Genomic DNA, 15,508 nt, shown 5'->3' with positions numbered 1-15,508 from the left:
TTAGATACAAAGTTTGCACTTATTCTTTAAGACCATTTGGAAGGCACTTTTTACTTCTTTGTTCCTTAAGCTGTAGATGAAGGGGTTAAGCATGGGAATCACTAAAGTATAAAACACAGAGGCCATTTTATCTGTATCAAAAGAGTGAGTGGAGTTGGGCTTCATATACATAAATAGTAGAGACCCATAGAACACAACCACCACCATCAGATGAGAACCACATGTGGAGAAAGCTTTTTTCCTGCTCTCTGCAGAACGCATTTGAAATACGGCTATCAGGATCAGTATGTAGGACATTAGGATGACCAGGAGGGAAGAGATCAAATTAAATGCTGAAAACAGTATGATCAACAACGCTATTTCTTGTGCATTTGAGCAGAGCATAAGCAACAAGGGAACATCATCACAGTAGAAATGACCGATGACATTAGAGCCACAAAAAGTCAATGTAAAAATCTTAATAGTAAACATGAGGGCCTGAAAGGTACTGTAGAGGTAGGGAATGCCTACCAGCATAAGACAAAGTCTCTGGGACATGATAACATTGTACAGCAGAGGGTTGCAGATAGCCAAGTAGCGGTCATAGGCCATGGCTGACAAGATAAAAAATTCACTGATAATGAACATAAGGAAGAAAGCCAACTGTGTGGCACATGCATAATAGGAAATGGTATTTTGATCCACAACAAAATTCACCAGCATCTTGGGACAAATGACAGTAGAATTGCCAAGATCAATGAAAGCCAGGTGTCTGATAAAAAAGTACATAGGTTTGTGTAGCCGGGAATCCACTTGAGTTATGATGATCATGCCCAGATTTCCCACCACTGTGATTGTGTAGATGATGAGGAAGACCCCAAAAAGGGGAACCTGAAGCTCAGGCTGCTTTGTGACCCCCATCAGAATGAATTCAGTCAGTGCTGATCGATTCTGTTGGTCCATTTAGTCCAGTTAGCTTTTCTGGAAAGAAATGTGAGTTTTCCCATAATGTCATTTAATTAAGTATGATATTTTTAGAGAGAGTAAATATTTTATTTCATGACAAGGGATAGAAAAATAATTTCAATATCTTATTTTGAAACTAAAATTAAGGACAGAATCTTCTACTTTCCAAAAAAAGGAAATCCTGAGAAATCACATGCACTGTTACTACAAATTAAATAGTCAGTGATATTTGGAAAATATCCATTGATTTAAATTACCATATAGCTATTAATATAGAAATATAGACTTTATTTCATCTATACAGGATATCACATTTTCCTTTAGTACACTTCCACTTTCATCTGAGAATTCTTTTGGACTTCTCAAATTGCACAGCACAGCATATATTGTACACTTGTACAATACAAAGCACAGCACCATGATTTTTAAAATGTCTCAGTGTTAAGCGCTGCCTCTTGCATTTCATAAAATTTACATGGGCTTCCCTGGTGGCTCAATTGGTAAAGAATCTGCCTGCAATGCAGAAGACCCAGGATCGATCCCTGGGTGGAGGAGATGCTCTGGAGGAGGAAATGGCAACCCGCGCCAGTATTCTAGCCTGGAAAATCCCATGGGCAGAGGAGCCTGGTGGGCTACAGTCCAGGGGGTCACAAAGAGTCAGATACTTAGTGACTAAATCACCCATCAGTAAAAACAATTAGAACTTCTCTTAGCTTAATCCATCTGGATTGCCTTTCTTTCAGTTTCTCCTTCAACAAAATCTGGAACTCTGTAAGCATGACTTTTAATTGGAGGAGTAATTCGAGTTCAAAAATCTCAATCAGACAAAATAAAGGCTAGAATTATTAATAGTAATAGAATGCTCAACTTTTGCCTGAGAAATCCAAATGGGCCAAGATGGAAACTTATACCAGGTGAAACTTCTGGAATCCGCTGATGAAAAAATTAATCAGTTGATCTAAGAATTAAATAGAAGATTTCATTTGAACAAAACTAAGGATTATAACCCAGAAACAGCCTCTCAGAAAGCTCTGGAATTGTTCTATCTTTTAAAGGTCAAAGCACAGTCAAGTAATTTTCTGAGACGAAGAGCTGTTCATTGAATGATGTATTTTTGACAGTGTAAACAGACCAGCTCTACATGTACAGTTAGTGGTGGGTCAGGGGTCATCATGGCTAGCCCCTTACAAGAAGGAAGGTTATTTCCTAAGGATTCATGTTGCTGATGCTAGGAGAATTTGTCTCTTTGTTTTGCAGTAGACATTTCTGCTGATGGGAAATTTGGTTGAGGCATAATAGAGATACACAGTGCACAGCAGAGGGGAGAGAGGATGCCAAAGGAAGAGAAAGAAAAATTATGCACACATTTCTCTGACTTGCCTTAGAATGTGCATTTTTATTTCATCAGAGCTGTCAGAGAGGAAATAATTCTCTTCTACCATCTTCCTAAGTTCTTTTGGCTGGTTGGTGAGTCTGAGAATTAAATTGCCATCAGACACATTTGCAGGAAGAAATCAAATACAAGTTGTATAACATGTATACATGGAAGCAACTCAGGAAAACTGAGTAGCTCATCAAAATGGCCAAAGTCTTTACCTTAAATACTGTCTTCAGCTAGAGACAAAAGCGGATGTTGAGGGTAGTGGTTTGGGACTTCCAAGGAGCAGGAGGGAATTCGCATGGAGATGGAAAAACAAATGCTTGATAAACTGATATCTGCTGGGTCTGATAGAGAGAGTGGTACATAATGGACTTGGATCTCTCGGCTCTGCCTGCGTTTCCCTGACTACACCTAGCTGACTTTCTCTGCAGATATCAACAAGCCCTTTATCTACTATCTTTTAGACAATCAGGGGGAAGATTAAAAATTATTCTGGAGTCTTCTGGATCTTGATTGTTTTCAGCTGGAAATAATCCACATGCCAAAGAGACATTTTGGGGGCTGGGGGGTTAAATATTGCTCCCTTACAAAGCTGACCAGAAGGTTAGCTGGAGTCTGAAGCCACTCAGTGGTACTTTGTAGTTTTTAGTATTGATTTAGCCAGTTTGATTCTAAGACTAGGGATGGCATACTGGAGATTGCTGAGCCATTTCTACCCCTTTCTCCTAGATTGTCGTCTGCGGATTCCCCATTGAATCCCATTCTGCTTTCAGGCCCCTTCTCATTTTAAAAATAAGAACCCAATGTTTCAGACTCTACTCTCAAGGCTTTCCTGCAGAATGCGAGACACACTGAGTTCAGTTCAGTTCTGTTGCTCAGTCTTGTCCAACTCTGTGATCCCTGTACATTACCAACTCCCGGAGTTTACTCAAACTCATGTCCATTGAGTCGGTGAATGCCATCCAACCATCTCATCCTCTGTCAACCCCTTCTCCTCCTGCCTTCAATCTTTCCCAGCATCAGGGTCTTTTCAAATGAGTCAGCTCTTCACATCAGGTGGCCAAAGTATTGGAGTTTCAGCTTCAACATCAGTCCTTCCAATGAACACTTAGGACTGGTCTCCTTTAGGATGGACTGGTTGGATCTCCTTGCAGTCCAAGGGACTCTCAAGAGTCTTCTCCAACACCACAGTTCAAAAGCTTCAACTCTTCGGTGTTCAGCTTTCTTTATAGTCAAACTCTCACATCCATACATGACTACTGGAAAAACCATAGCCTTGACTAGATGGACCTTTGTTGGCAAAACATCTCTGGTTTTTAATATGCTGTCTAGGTTGGTCATAACTAAGTTAAGACAATCCAAAATTCCAGTACCCTTTGAAGTCTTCAGTGTTTGCCAAGAATTATTTTAGTGTTTACTGAGTTGATCTCCAGAGTCAGCGATTACCTCCCTCTGAAGATGTCTTGATTCTTTTACCCTGCTCATTCTAGTATGAGAATTTACCCCATTAAAATACTTTGAAGTGTACAATACAGTATTATTAACTGTGTACACAATGGTGTACAGCATATCTTTATCTATTCATCTTGCAAAATTGTAATTTTATACTTGTTGATTAAAAGTTCCCCATATGATCCAACAACCTCATTTCTATAGAAATAGCAGATGCTAGAATCTTAAAGAGGTTTTGATATCCTGTCCATTCTTCTATTTCAGGAAAGAATATCTCCAGTCATTTTGATGCAGCATTTCATACACTTTCATTTAGGGAATTAAGGCATACAAAATGCAAAAATTATGCAAAAGAATAACTGCCTTTTCAATCTTCAGACATAATGATAGAAGTTAGGAGCTATCTGAGGGTCAGGGCTTTCTTGGTAACTCTTAAATCATTCTGTTTATTTGCCAGTCATTTTTTTTTTTTTTTCCAGTTTGTAAAGCCTTTCCTGAAAACAAACAAGCAAACAAAAAACACAAATCAAGTAGTAAGCAACCAGTATGGGGGAAAAGCAGACAACTAAAAAATGTAAAATACTTATGGTTTATCTTTATATATAAGGACTTGAAACTCTTAGTCACTTACTTGTGTCCGATTTTTTGCAAGCCCAAGGACTATAGGCTGCCAGGCTCCTTTGTCTGTGGAATTCTCCAGGAAAGAATACTGGAGTGGGTAGCCATTCCCTTCTCCAGAGGATCTTCCCAACTCTGAGATCAAACCCTCCTGCATTGTAGGCAGATTCTTTACCATATGAAACACCAGGGAAGTGCCTTAAAGACTTATATCGTTATATTAAAATTGTTTTCACTTAAAATATTGCAAATTTTAAAAATATATATTATAATATATAATACATAATTTAATATATTCTTTTTAAATATTGCATTGTATATGTTTATATGAATAATGATCAAATAGTACAAAAGACACCTACTAAAAAATATTTCATCTAAAATTCAGATGTAACTGGGCATCCTACATCTTATCTAAATAAATCTTAATCTTAATAGATTCTAATGAGAATCTATTAAGAGATTCAATCAGTGATGATTTTTTCAGATATTTCTAACTTTTTCATCCCATAAAATATCCAAATGCACTTTCACATTTCAGAAATCAGTGGATATATTACTTCTAGTCAATTCATAGGATCTACTACTCTAAAAAGTTCATACTACTCCAGATAAAAAGGGAGATAATAATGTTTTTGTCATGTAAAGAACTAGCGCTCAGTGACCATTAAGAGTCCTAAGAGTCCATGGTCAGAGGCCAGAAAACTTAGGAAATGACCAACATCCAGGTGCTAAGCAAAATCGACCACTTCTATCCACTCACCTTTAATGAAGAATTGGATTTTCTTCTCCAAAATTACTTTTTGTTTGGGTAGGGAGAATATATGACTTTTCTCTCCCTCTGTGATGATCCCAGAGGAAGTAGTATAATTTATTCAGACGATTACACCTAAATCATCTGAGCATTTATTAAAAACTGCCTGTGGTGACTGCTAATTATTCAGAATGTTCTGCATATTCCCAATTGAAAGAAAAAAAAAGTGTAAGGGATAATTCAAGGAAAGAAAGCAAGCAGCATAAAGGGTCTGTACAGTTCTCGGAGAGCTCTGTAAAAATACGTATCCCCTCACACAGAGTCAATGATTGAAGTAGCAACGAAAGATTCTTCAATCAGCTTTATTCCAGTAAAACTGGTACAATTACAAAGCCCATGATAAATTCTAAATGGCATTATCATCATCACATCCTTTTTTTTTTCTTTAAATGTGTTAGTCAAGTAAAAGTATGTAGTGAACACTGGGTTAAAAATATATCATTTAATCTATGTGAGATAGGTATTATTTCCATATTCAGAGGACATCAAGTTTTGGAGAACCAGATAATTAGACCAAAGTCATATAATTGATAACTAGACGATTTGAAATTAAACCCTCATCTTTAAGTGGATAATATATTCTTGTCTTGTCGTTCCATATGACCAACCATAACAAACTGAGATGCAGTATCTTACTGTGACGATCGTCTCAACCATAGTGCTGCCTGAGCTGAGATTCAACCATGCTTGGATAATGTTCAGTACAACCTCATCAAGAAAAAAACTCACATAAAATATTATATTCCTTCTCATAATATTTTACCCATGCCATCTTCCTCTATGATGTCTGTAGATACAATAATTGAGGGAAACTCATATACAGTTAAAGATGGATCTAAATTGTACAAATGGATATGTTCTGAAAACTGTTTTATTTGTTCCTAATACCTAAAACAATACATAGAACACTTTCAGTCCCAAAGAAATTTTTCTGATGCTTTATATCCTTTATCTAGACCATTTCCAATGTAGAAATGTTCCTCTCCCCTTGGCACCTCAAACAAAATCCTCCCACCTCCAGCAACTGCTGCTCTGGTTTGTTTCCATAAACTTATTTTCCCTGTTCCTGAGTTTCATGTAAGTAGAGTAATGCAATACATACTGTTAATACGGTATCTTTCACTTCATATAGTGATTTTGACATTTATCTATGTTGTGATTTTTATAGCTAGATTAAATCCCAATACATGCATGGGCCACCATTCTTTAGTCATGGATGAATATTAGTGTTTGGGGTTATTATAAAAAGCTTAGTATAAACATTTCCATTTAAATATGTTTGTGGACGGATGAGTTAATTTCTCATGGTTAGATCTAAGGGTGAAATTACTGGATCACAGGATAAATGAATATTTAAGCTTATAAGAAATTTGAAGCCTTCCAAGCTTATTGCAGCCTTTTACGTTACCAACAAATATCCATGAGAGTCCCATTTTCTGAGAATCTGTGCCAATATTTCATGTAGAAGTTTTAAATTTTTGAAATAGAAATTAGTGAAAATTATTTCATTGTGATCTTTTTTTGCTTGAAGACTAATAATAATAAACACTTTTCTGTATAAAATATGAGTCTTTCATACACTTCCTTTTGAAGCATCTACCTTTTGGTTCATTTTAATTTGGTTGTTTTTCTTTCTGATCAATATATTTTTTTGAACTTTTATATCTGTGCTAAATAAAACTGCTTATTCAGATTTTCCTCTATATGTTTTACTGTTTTATTAGTTATTTGGCCAGGGTCCTGCAGTGACACAAAGAAGAATTGTGCTCCCACTAGGGAGGGCAGAAAACCCTCTCCCACCTTTGCTCCTATGTGCTCAGTGGCTTCAGCCCTCTGGGACTCTTTGCAACCCATGGACTGTAGTGGCCAGCCTCCTCTGTCCATGGGATTCTCCAGGCAAGAATACTGGAGTGGGCTGCCATGCCCTCCTCCAGGGGATCTTCCCAAAGCCCTGAATTTCCTGTGTCTTCTGCCTTGCAGGTGAGATTCCTTACCACTGAGCTGCCAGGGAAGCCACTCAGATATAAAAGAGATTTGGGAATGAAACGGGAAGGGGAAATGGGAAAGTTAAAGCCACCACTCAAACTATACAGAACTATCTAAAGACTGAGAAGGGAGAAAAAGAGCAAAGAACCAATTTCTGCTGCCCTTTCAAGGCTTGTCCTAATTTTCTTGCACATTTGCGTGTCAAGAAATTTTTGACTTTATCTTGGATATTGTAATATCCTGCTATGTCTGAATATTGTTGTCCTTATCTTAAGAGAGTTGATTTTATTTTTTCCTTTTTCTTTTAGCAGAAAACTGAAATGCTTTGACTCAAACTCTGTCTCATGGGTTGTAATACAAATATTACTTCATATTTTTAGCTCTGTCTAGCATATAGAGTCTGCACCACACGTTCATGTTTCAGGATCAGTGAACTGGACAATGTTTTTACACAGGATATTAATCTCCCCTTCCCTGGCTCTCTCCTTCCTAGAATTCATCTCTCTCTCATTTCTTCCCTTTGACTATGTTTGTCCCAATTCTGTCTCTTTTGTTGTTCAGCTCAGAAAGACTGTGGGCTATTTACAGGGTAATCATTTGTTGCAAGATCAAGCCCTTCTCAAAATAGAATTTGTAAAAGGATAACATCACTTGTTCCATTAATGAATGTCTAATGCCTTTCATAACTTGCTTAATTTTCTGTCTCCAGTACTTTCAAGGTTGGCTATTTCTTTTTTCTCAAAGTTTTTAACTGTGATGTGATATCTTATCAAATTTTACCTGGTGATTGCCAGAAGCAGATAAGGAAAACGTGTCTTTCTTTAAATTTCTAGGTTGTGTTTTTGTCTGATATAAAATTATTGTTTGCTATTTTTCCAGTGTTGTTAAATGTTTGTTCATTTTCTTTTAGTGTGCATTATTTTTCACAAAGTCAGTGTTTATTATTCTTTTTTTAATATGTATAATGTATTTTACTTAGGCTTGTCAAGTGTCTAACTTTTTAGTGATTTCCATTTATCTCTCGGTACTTAAATGTAGAGAGTTCTGTTGTTTTGTGTCTTTTTCACTAAGTTATTTCTTCGATGTTTAATCTGCTTTTAACAAATACAGAGTAAAATGTTCATTCTTGATACTCTACTGAATCCTAGTGACTCAATTTGGTTTTCTATTATAACTCTCAGTTCTAATTTTCATATTTATATTTGCCTTCGAATTCTTAAAATATTTGCTACTGCTTTTAAAGTCCTTGTTTACCTATTCTGGGGCTTCCCTGGTGGCTCGGATGGTAAAGAATCTCCCTGCAGCGCAGGAGACACATGATCCCTGGGTTGGGAAGGTCTCCTGAAGAAGGAAATGGCCACCCACTCCAGTATTCTTGCCTGGAAAATTCCATGGACAGAGGAGCCTGGAGGGCTACAGTCTATGGGGTGGCAAAGAGTTGGACACGACTGAGTGACTAACCCTTACACCACTTATTCTCTCATCTGTTATTCCAGGATCTAGAAATGGTGACATATTTCTCATGGTTATGGATAACATTTTCTCTTCAACTTGCAGATATTTCTTTGGATGCTGGACATTCAGTACATTTTTCAGTTGAGTCCATAGTTTTTGTTTTTGTTTTTATTCTATCTTCAAAGTGTTGGGATTTGTTTTGCCAGTCAGTTTATTTGCTTGCTCACCTGCATAATCCTTTTGAGAGTTAATGTTGAGTTCTGTTAGATGGAATTTAGCAGATTATTTCCTTTGGGGCAAGTTCTCTCTTCAGCTGTCTTTATGGAAAGCCCTAGATGTTCAATGACATTCTTCAGTAAGATTTGACAAATTTGAATGTATCCTAACCCTATGAGAACTGGTAGTTTTCAAGGTACAAATTCCTTGCAGTTCCTTTTTTTGTTAGTAGCTGTTCTAGATTTCTCTTTAGCCACTAAATCGTGTCCTACTCTTGTGACCCCCATGGACTGTAGCCCATCAGGCTGCTCTGCCCATGGGATTCTCCAGGCAAGAATCCTGGAGTGGGTTGCTGTTTCCTTCTTCAGGGGATCTTCCCTACCCAGGAATCGAACCCAGGTCTCCTGCATTGTAGGCCAATTCTTTACCAACTGCGCTATGAGGGAAGCCCATTCTTGGCTTGGCTTTATACAATCTCAATAGCTGCAATTTAGAAGCCATAGGAAATGTCACCAGCCAACTTCATGGTGATGTGAAATCATTTTGCTTCGGTGTCTCCACTCCAGTGCTCAGCCCTGCGTATTCCAGGCACTGTAGCCTTCCTGACCTGACTCAGTGTCTTCCTCTCTACATGACTGTTATGTTCTTCATGTGCCGCACAATCATTCCATACCAGGGGCCAGTAATCACAATCCTTCTGTCATGGGCCACCAGTTGTCAAATATCTGAAAACTTTTGTTACATGTCTGTCTCTAATGTTTCAGTTATTTTTAGCAACAGATTTATTAAAATCCAATATTCTTGTTACAGAGATTGACAAAAGCCCTGGGGAAATGCATCCTACCAATTTTCCTACTTGTCTAATTTGAGTATTCTCTCATTTCTCCCCATGGTGATTATCCATTTCTTTATTTAAATTATCGATTTTAAACTCAACGTTCTATTTTAATTATAGATTTTTATATAATCTAAGTGTCTTTGGGAGTATATTTATTCTCCAATCTTTCTAAAAATGAAGATTAAACCATTTTTGATAACCCATTTATCTCTGTTTGTAAATGATGCCTAGAATATGTCGTTCTTCAGTAAACAGTTTGATGACTGTAAGCCTTGAATTTTCACCAGAGTTCTAGAAGGATTCTTTTGAACTCAGTTTCCAAGTTAAACTGAAAATAGAGATTGGCAATCTAACCACCAAAAATTCACTTTTTTATTCTCTCTCTGTGTATGATGCTTTTAAAGATTCTTTAAAATTAACTGTGTTTTCAGTTTCCTTATCTTACATATCTGCATAACAAGCCTAGTGACACCTGACCATTTATCATTTAGGTAAATCTCTGTTCTGTGGAGTAAATTCTTTCCATTATTTTTCTTTTTAAATTTTACTGAATTCAAGAATCCTCCAAGCTTGAAGATTTAAATTCTTTATAGTGTTTTAGTTAATTACACACTTTAGGGACATCTATGAATCAGGGGAAAATGTAAAGTCCTTTAAGAACTGTGTTTCCCAAGGTTTCATTTGTTAACTTTGTAACATTTAAGCTGTAATAGAACTCATTAGAAGCTGATGTAAAAGTGCCTGTATATATATATTTAGTTATACCTTCTATTCAAATTTGTTCTTTTAGAGCAAAAATAAAAAATGTTAAAAATTTGTTACTTTGTTACTCTATTTATTGTGTATTAATGATGATTTGCCTTCCGTTGTTTTACTTGGAGATATCATCTTCATCATATACTTTTAATTATTTTTTTTAATAAAGTTTTGTAAAAAAGAAAACATGGAAAACAACATGAAGTTTCTAAAGCTGAAATTTTAAAATATTTTCTTTTGGTAAGTTGAATTTATTTTACAATAATTGACTTCTTTCTTTTGTTTTTAAATTTTCCCCATATTTTAATAGATCACTTAGACTGTTTTAAATCTGATAGAATCATGAATGTTAAGAATATTAGAGGTCATTTAAACCAACTTAGCTCTATCCACTCCACCTGTATCATCTAGTTTTATTCACAATATTGTCTTATGTTTTACAGGGATAGGCATGCCTGATGAGAAATATAATTTAATTTTTAAATTCCATTTGGAAATCCTTTTTAATTATGCTTACAATGAAAACTATCTGTAAAGTATCTTTCCTTGAGACAATGCTATTTAATTGATACTTTAGAAAGATGAGTTAGAGAGTTAGATGAGAGCTCTAATCAATACAAGTCTTTCTGCAGTGACTGAAATGTTCTGTATTAGCACTGATCAATATAGTGGCTATATAGTCATGTATGACTATTGAGCGCTTGAGACTAAATCAGACTGTAGAATTTTACCTATTTTTATTATGTTTAACTTCTGTTTAAACATTCATATAAAGTTACTAATTACTGAATTAGATAGCTCAGATGGGATGAACTAATGTTCTATTTTGTTTTGAAATGTCTAGATTTAACATTACAGTTTGAAGAACTCATTCATTTTGGCAAATGTTTTGATAGTTTCTGAGTAATGTATTAGCAATTGTGAAAACTTCTAGGCTACATATTTATGAAAGGAAATATTAAAACATCCATTTCTATTTCATTGTATTTTTAAACAGAATGAACTAAAGATTTCAAATTTGGGAAATGTTAATAGATTCAGTGTTGTACCTTTTTTCATGATTTATACTCATCTGCATGACCATTAAATTTGTTCACCTTACAATTCTCTGTCAATATATTGCTTATCTACTAACTTATCTCCCCACCTTCCTATTTATCTATCTTATAATTTGTGCACTTATTATTAACTCAAAGTAAAACCTAGCATTTTTCCCATAGTATCTCTTATTTTCAGTAATCATGTGATGTAGGTGTGATTATACTAGCATAAAAGAAGATAAATGACTTTCCCAAAGTCAATAAATCAATAAATGATAGCAACATATTTTAATTGTAGGTTGGGCTGATGCCAACTATTTCGCTTTTGTGGCAGTTGAAATATTTATTAAAATAAATTAATAGAGTTGACGTAGATAAACCAAATTTTATCATTGTATTTATTTCTTTATATCTAAAAATATATGGAGAGCCCTACCCTCTTATGGATGTATTGATTCTTATATAAGCATAGTGGGGCTTCCTAGGTGGTACAGTGGTAAAGAATCTGCCTGTCACTATAGAAGGCAAAAGAAACACAGGTTCCATCCCTGAATCCATAAGAGTCCTTGGAGGAGGAAATGACAACTCCCTCCAGTATTCTTGTCTGGAAAATTCCATGGACAGAGGAGCCTGGTGGGCTACAGTCCATGGGGTTGAAAAGTGTCGGAAATGGCAGAGCACTCACATAGCATAGAAGCCTGGTGCAATAGACTAAAAAGCCTAAGTAACCAAATTACCTAAAAAATAGAAACTTTATTGAGAAAACCACAGTGTTCCCTAGTGGCTCAAACTGTGAAGACTCTGCCTGCAGTGCAGGAGACCCGGATTCAATCCCTGGTCAAGAAGAAAATGGGGTACCCCCCCCCCCCAAGTATTCCTGCCTGGAGAATTCCAAGGACAGAGGAGACTGGCAGGATACATTCCCTGGGCTTGCAAAGAGTCAGGCTTGACTGAGTGACTTTCATTTCAAAGTGCTGTTTTACTAATAAATATATTAGTGTTTTATATATATATATATATATAGTTATATATATGTGTGTGTGTATATATATATATATGTATATATATATATATATATATAGAGAGAGAGAGAGAGAGAGAGAGAGAGACCCGGATTCAATCCCTGGGTTGAGAAGAGAATGGCTACCCACTCCAGTATTCTTGCTCGGAGAATGCCAAGGACAGAGGAGACTGGTGGGCAGCAGTCCCTGAGCTCACAAAGAGTTGGGTACAACTGAAAGACTAAACACAGCACAACATACACATATATAAATATAAATACATGCATCTGCCTACAATGTGGGAGACCCAGGTTCGATCCCTGAGTCAGGAAGATCCTCTGGAGAAGAAAATGGCAACCCACTCCAGTACTCCTGCCTGGAAAAATCCCATAGATGGAAGAACATGGTAGGCTACAGTCCATGGGGTCGCAAAGAGTCAGACACAACTGAGCCACACTTCAATTTTATATATAGACTTATATAAAGGCATTCCAGAACATTAAATGAACAAAAAACATTCCAGAACAATAAATGATTGTGTTATTCCACATTTTACATTTTATCTTTTCTATGCATATATATATATATGTTTATATGTGAATGTTTATAATAAATAGTTAAATATTCTGTATAGAAATTTATATAACAACAGATGTAGCTAAAAAGCCCCATGTAATATATAACATCTTTTAACTGCTCCATTTAGACAAAGCCTCATTTTCTATGTTCTGAGTCTCAGCCTTGTGTGATTTCACTGAGGGTCTCTCTCTGTGATGCTTATAAGGAAGTGTCATAAGAGGCCAGAAATTTATGCACCTTAAAGAGCATCATGGCATCTTTGGAGGTCAGGACTCCATCACACAGCTTTGCTTTTATCTGGCTATATCATAGTGCTTTTATAGATTAACAATGGAGATAATAGTACAGCTGACTAAAGATCTTCTTGTAATTTACTCGTTTAAAAATGAAGACTTTTAAAGAAGGATTAAGTTTAATTTTGTGAATTCCTTATATTTTCCATCAGTATCCCTCAAGTTAGTATCACTTTCTCATAGAGGCAGGCACTTGGAGACAGAATTAGATTTTTGAGAGCCAAAATGAATTTTCATATATTTGTTTATGGAATAGAATTATAACTAGCACTAAATGAAAAAAATAAATAAATAACAGTCTAATCAAGCTTGGTTTGGCAAAATAATTTATTTTTCCAAGGACAGAAGCGTATATATATTTCTCTGAGTCTTTAATATTAAACACCAGATTCTCCTGTGTACATTCTAATCCCCACATCTGTTTTACTTACAGATTTCAAGATTAAGGAATTAAATGGCTGCAGAGAATTTTACGGTTGTTACTGAATTTATTCTTTTGGGACTGACAGACAATGCTGAGCTGAAAGTTATTCTTTTTGTATTGTTCCTGGTGATTTATGTTATTACTTTGGTGGGGAATCTGGGCATGATCTTCTTAATCCAAATCACCCCCAAGCTCCACACACCCATGTACTTTTTCCTCAGCTGCCTTTCATTTGTGGATGCCTGTTATTCATCTGTGATTGGACCAAAATTGCTGATCAGCTTCCTAGTTGTGAGGCAAACCATCTCCTTCTCTGCCTGCATAGTGGCAGCATTTGTTTTTCGGGGTGTTCATCACCACAGAAGGCTTCTTGCTGTCCGTGATGGCTTACGACCGTTATGTGGCCATTGTCAACCCTTTGCTTTACGCTGCAGCCATGTCTAAGAGGAAGTCTGTGGGACTGGTCACTGGATCACTCGTTGGTGGAATGATCAATTCACTGACCCACACCATAAGCTTTGGGAGATTGTCTTTCTGCAGGTCCAATGTCATCAGTCACTTCTGTGATGTCGCCCCACTGCTGAAGTTGTCATGTTCTGATACCTCCATGAACGAGCTGTTGCTCCTAACCTTCTCTGGAGTCATTGCTGTGGCCACCCTCTTGATTGTGATCATTTCCTACACCTTCGTAGCTGTTGCTATCCTGAGGATCCGCTCAGCAGCAGGCAGACAGAAAGCCTTCTCCACCTGTGCCTCTCACCTGACCGCTGTGACCATATTCTACAGCACCTTGAGTTTTAATTACATTCAGCCAAGTTCCCAGTATTCTGTAGAACAAGAGAAGGTGGTTTCAGTGTTCTATAGACTGGTGATTCCCATGTTAAACCCACTGATTTACAGTCTGAGAAACAAAGAGGTAAAGGGTGCTGTGAGAAGGGTCATAGAAATAAAACATTTGTCATGCTAATTTCACATTATTTAGCCCTATAGCAATCAGTCAGTCAATTCTTCCCTTACCAACATCCACACGAATTCAATGAATTCTAGAGCTTCTAAGTATAGGACAAATTATTTCATTCTATATAGTCCTTTTCACATGAGAAGCTGAGACCAGAAATCAGAAGTGATTTTATGCATAAGTCAATTTTTAAAAAGTCAAACTAAAAACTCAGGTTATTAATATCTGTACTAATCATTTTTAATAAAATGATTTTAACAAATTTATTTTATCAATTCAAAGAATTACATACATCTTCTCTGAAATTTGGAAAATAAACTTTGTGGATGTGTGTATACTATTGGAGATATAAAGAATTAAATATTTTTATAAAATACTTAAATGTATTGACTCATAAAATTAAGATAATTTTATACATGGCACTTTATTTTCCTCTTAAAGCTTGTATTAAAATTTTAAATATTGGTAAATCCCTATATTAGCAAAAAAGGAGACTATGATTCCAAATGAGATTTTCTAACTAGTAGTGATTTTCTTACTTTTCTTCCTGTTCTTGGACATCCATGACCTCAACAAAAAAGTTGAGTTGTTGGAAAATGACACTGTTGTAATTTTCAGTTTGCAGTAATGTTCTCTTCCTAAAAAAAAAAATGCCTAGTATAAAGATAGATACATATTTGGAATTTGAGAGTAGATATAATTCAGCACCCTTTCAGCACCCTTCCCATTCAACTCTGATTCTTAGAACCTAC

General features: G+C 36.1%; 2 protein-coding genes across 2 annotated transcripts; one reads left to right on the top strand and one right to left on the bottom strand.

Moving 5' to 3' along the window:
- LOC128060255 (olfactory receptor 8K5) lies at positions 1–945 on the bottom strand. Its single transcript, XM_052652609.1, has one exon. It carries the CDS (start codon positions 940–942, stop codon positions 1–3), a length of 942 nt encoding a protein of 313 aa, XP_052508569.1. The 5' UTR covers positions 943–945.
- A 12,883-nt stretch (positions 946–13,828) lies between these two features.
- On the top strand, positions 13,829–14,765 carry LOC128060912 (olfactory receptor 1052-like). Its single transcript, XM_052653269.1, is given in 2 exon segments — positions 13,829–14,125; positions 14,127–14,765. Coding segments are annotated over 2 exon segments (936 nt in total).
- Positions 14,766–15,508: the final 743 nt, after the last annotated feature.

This window comes from Budorcas taxicolor, chromosome 15 (genome assembly GCF_023091745.1).
Source record: "Budorcas taxicolor isolate Tak-1 chromosome 15, Takin1.1, whole genome shotgun sequence".
NCBI lineage: Eukaryota > Metazoa > Chordata > Mammalia > Artiodactyla > Bovidae > Budorcas > Budorcas taxicolor.
Note: the sequence above shows the minus strand (reverse complement) of the source record. Positions and strands in the feature narration are given on the sequence as shown.

What these genes read in the sequence shown, in the direction of transcription:
- LOC128060255 (XM_052652609.1), bottom strand. Translation starts at nt 942, where the DNA reads ATGGACCAACAGAATCGATCAGCACTGACTGAATTCATTCTGATGGGG.